Source organism: Formica exsecta, unplaced genomic scaffold (genome assembly GCF_003651465.1).
Source record: "Formica exsecta isolate Colony F162 unplaced genomic scaffold, ASM365146v1 scaffold407, whole genome shotgun sequence".
NCBI classification, from domain to species: Eukaryota; Metazoa; Arthropoda; class Insecta; order Hymenoptera; family Formicidae; genus Formica; species Formica exsecta.
The window spans coordinates 9149-10983 of NW_021851309.1; the positions used below are offsets into that span (position 1 = coordinate 9149).

The following is a 1835-nucleotide window of genomic DNA, read 5'->3' on the forward strand; positions in this document are numbered from 1 at the left end:
ATAAAAAAATTCAGATATTGAACTGATTTTTGGAAAATTGGACAGATAAATGCCCGATCGGACATAAAGTGTCCAAATAAATGAAAGTCATTCATTATTGTCTACTTAAGATAAAATTAGAAGTTAACTTCCGTATAAATAAAATCTTTAATTTCATGAATTAAATTATTTAGATTTATCTATATATATTACACATTAATGTGTTATTATATATTAACCACAGATGTCTATACTAAACCTATATCGCTAACTTCGGGCTTTGACATATGAAAAGCTGTGGCCAGCCGGATTTCCGCTTTCGGCCATGACACCTTACAATAAAATGGCGGCGATGCGTGTGTAGTGCGTGTATGTGATACCCGACGTGTATTAGTATTTGTGCGTACGTGATACCCGATATTTAAATTGTGAATTTAAATTTACCTTATTATAAATTATTATTGCTTATAATTAATTTATCTATTTATCTTTATTGAATTTTATTTTATTTAGTTTCTAATTTTTCATAATTTAAATTTATTTTTTGAATTGTGAATTTGTAATTGTGAAAATTCTGGAAAGATGCCGAGCAGTTGTTGCATTCCGAAATGCAAAAATACTACAAAAAATGGTTTTCATTTATTAGTTTTCATTTTATAAGTAAAATGCATTCATTTTTAATAAATATTCGAATTTTATAATATTTGAAGGTTATTTCAATAAAATATATATCATATAAAAATATATATCATATTTTTTAATTAAAAATGGTAAGATCAATTCATCAAAAAATGGTTCATTCAGTTTTTATTAAAAGTTCATTAAAAAATTGTAAATTTAATTGTAAAATTGTAAATTATAATTGTATTACAGATTTCCTTTGAATCGTTCGGATATTTTAAAAATGTGGATCAATGCTATTGGAAGAAATAATTTTAAACCAACGAAAAGCCATTTAATCTGTAGTGCTCATTTTGTAGCTACAGATTTTATGGAAAGACCTAACGCAAGCGGCGTGCGTTTAAAAAATCTTGCTGTGCCTTCGATATTTTTTGAGGCTCCTGCTCCTACTATTACTCCGGATGTCACTACTTCTGCAATTGAGTCTGGCACTACTCCTGTTCCTGCTATGATTATGCCTATTTCATCGCTGAATACAGAATCTGCCAGCACAAGTGCTATTGTTGATACCATTAAAATGACCATGCGAAAGCCGAGGAAAATCATGGACAGTTCGCTTTTAAATTTGAAGAAGCAGGAAATGAGTCCACGAAAAAAGAAAATGTGGAGGACAATTAAATCATTGAAGGAGAAGCTAACGAGAAAAGAAGAAAAAATACATTCTTTGAAGAACTTATTGAAAACTCTACAGTATAATAACAAATTATAAATATATGTGTTTAGTAAAGAACCCGAGAAATGTCTGGTTTCGGGGGTGTCGGGCAGAACAGTCAATGATTCACACACAAAGAAATATGAGCCGCACTTCACAATTATTCGAGCGATGATATCTCGCTTTATTCTTATAATTACACTAATTCGTATTATTCTAGGACCATATGCAATAGTTTTATAGTTTGTATTTGAGAAAAAACCGAGGAATCCGCCGAGGAATTCGAGAGAGGTTGCAAGAGAATATTACGTCGATTTACGACGTACCGCGTGCTTCACACGATAACTGCGTACAAGGCCCCGGTGTCCCGAGACGGGATAGCACACACCTCACGCGCGTATGATTCTTTAATTTGATGCTGTTAATTTCCGGGAGATGACAATGACCGTTTGAGACAACCGTATTAGAGTTCACTTGAGCAGAGCCACGAGAATCTAAACCGAATATTCAGAGAGCGTAAAAC

At 32.2% G+C, this 1835-nt stretch overlaps 1 protein-coding gene across 1 annotated transcript; it reads left to right on the forward strand.

Moving 5' to 3' along the window:
• The first annotated feature begins 541 nt into the window (after nucleotides 1-541).
• LOC115240099 (THAP domain-containing protein 1-like) lies at nucleotides 542-1369 on the forward strand. Its single transcript, XM_029815066.1, has 2 exons — nucleotides 542-623; nucleotides 850-1369. Exons 1-2 carry the CDS (start codon nucleotides 562-564, stop codon nucleotides 1367-1369), a joined length of 582 nt encoding a protein of 193 aa, XP_029670926.1. The 5' UTR covers nucleotides 542-561.
• Nucleotides 1370-1835: the final 466 nt, after the last annotated feature.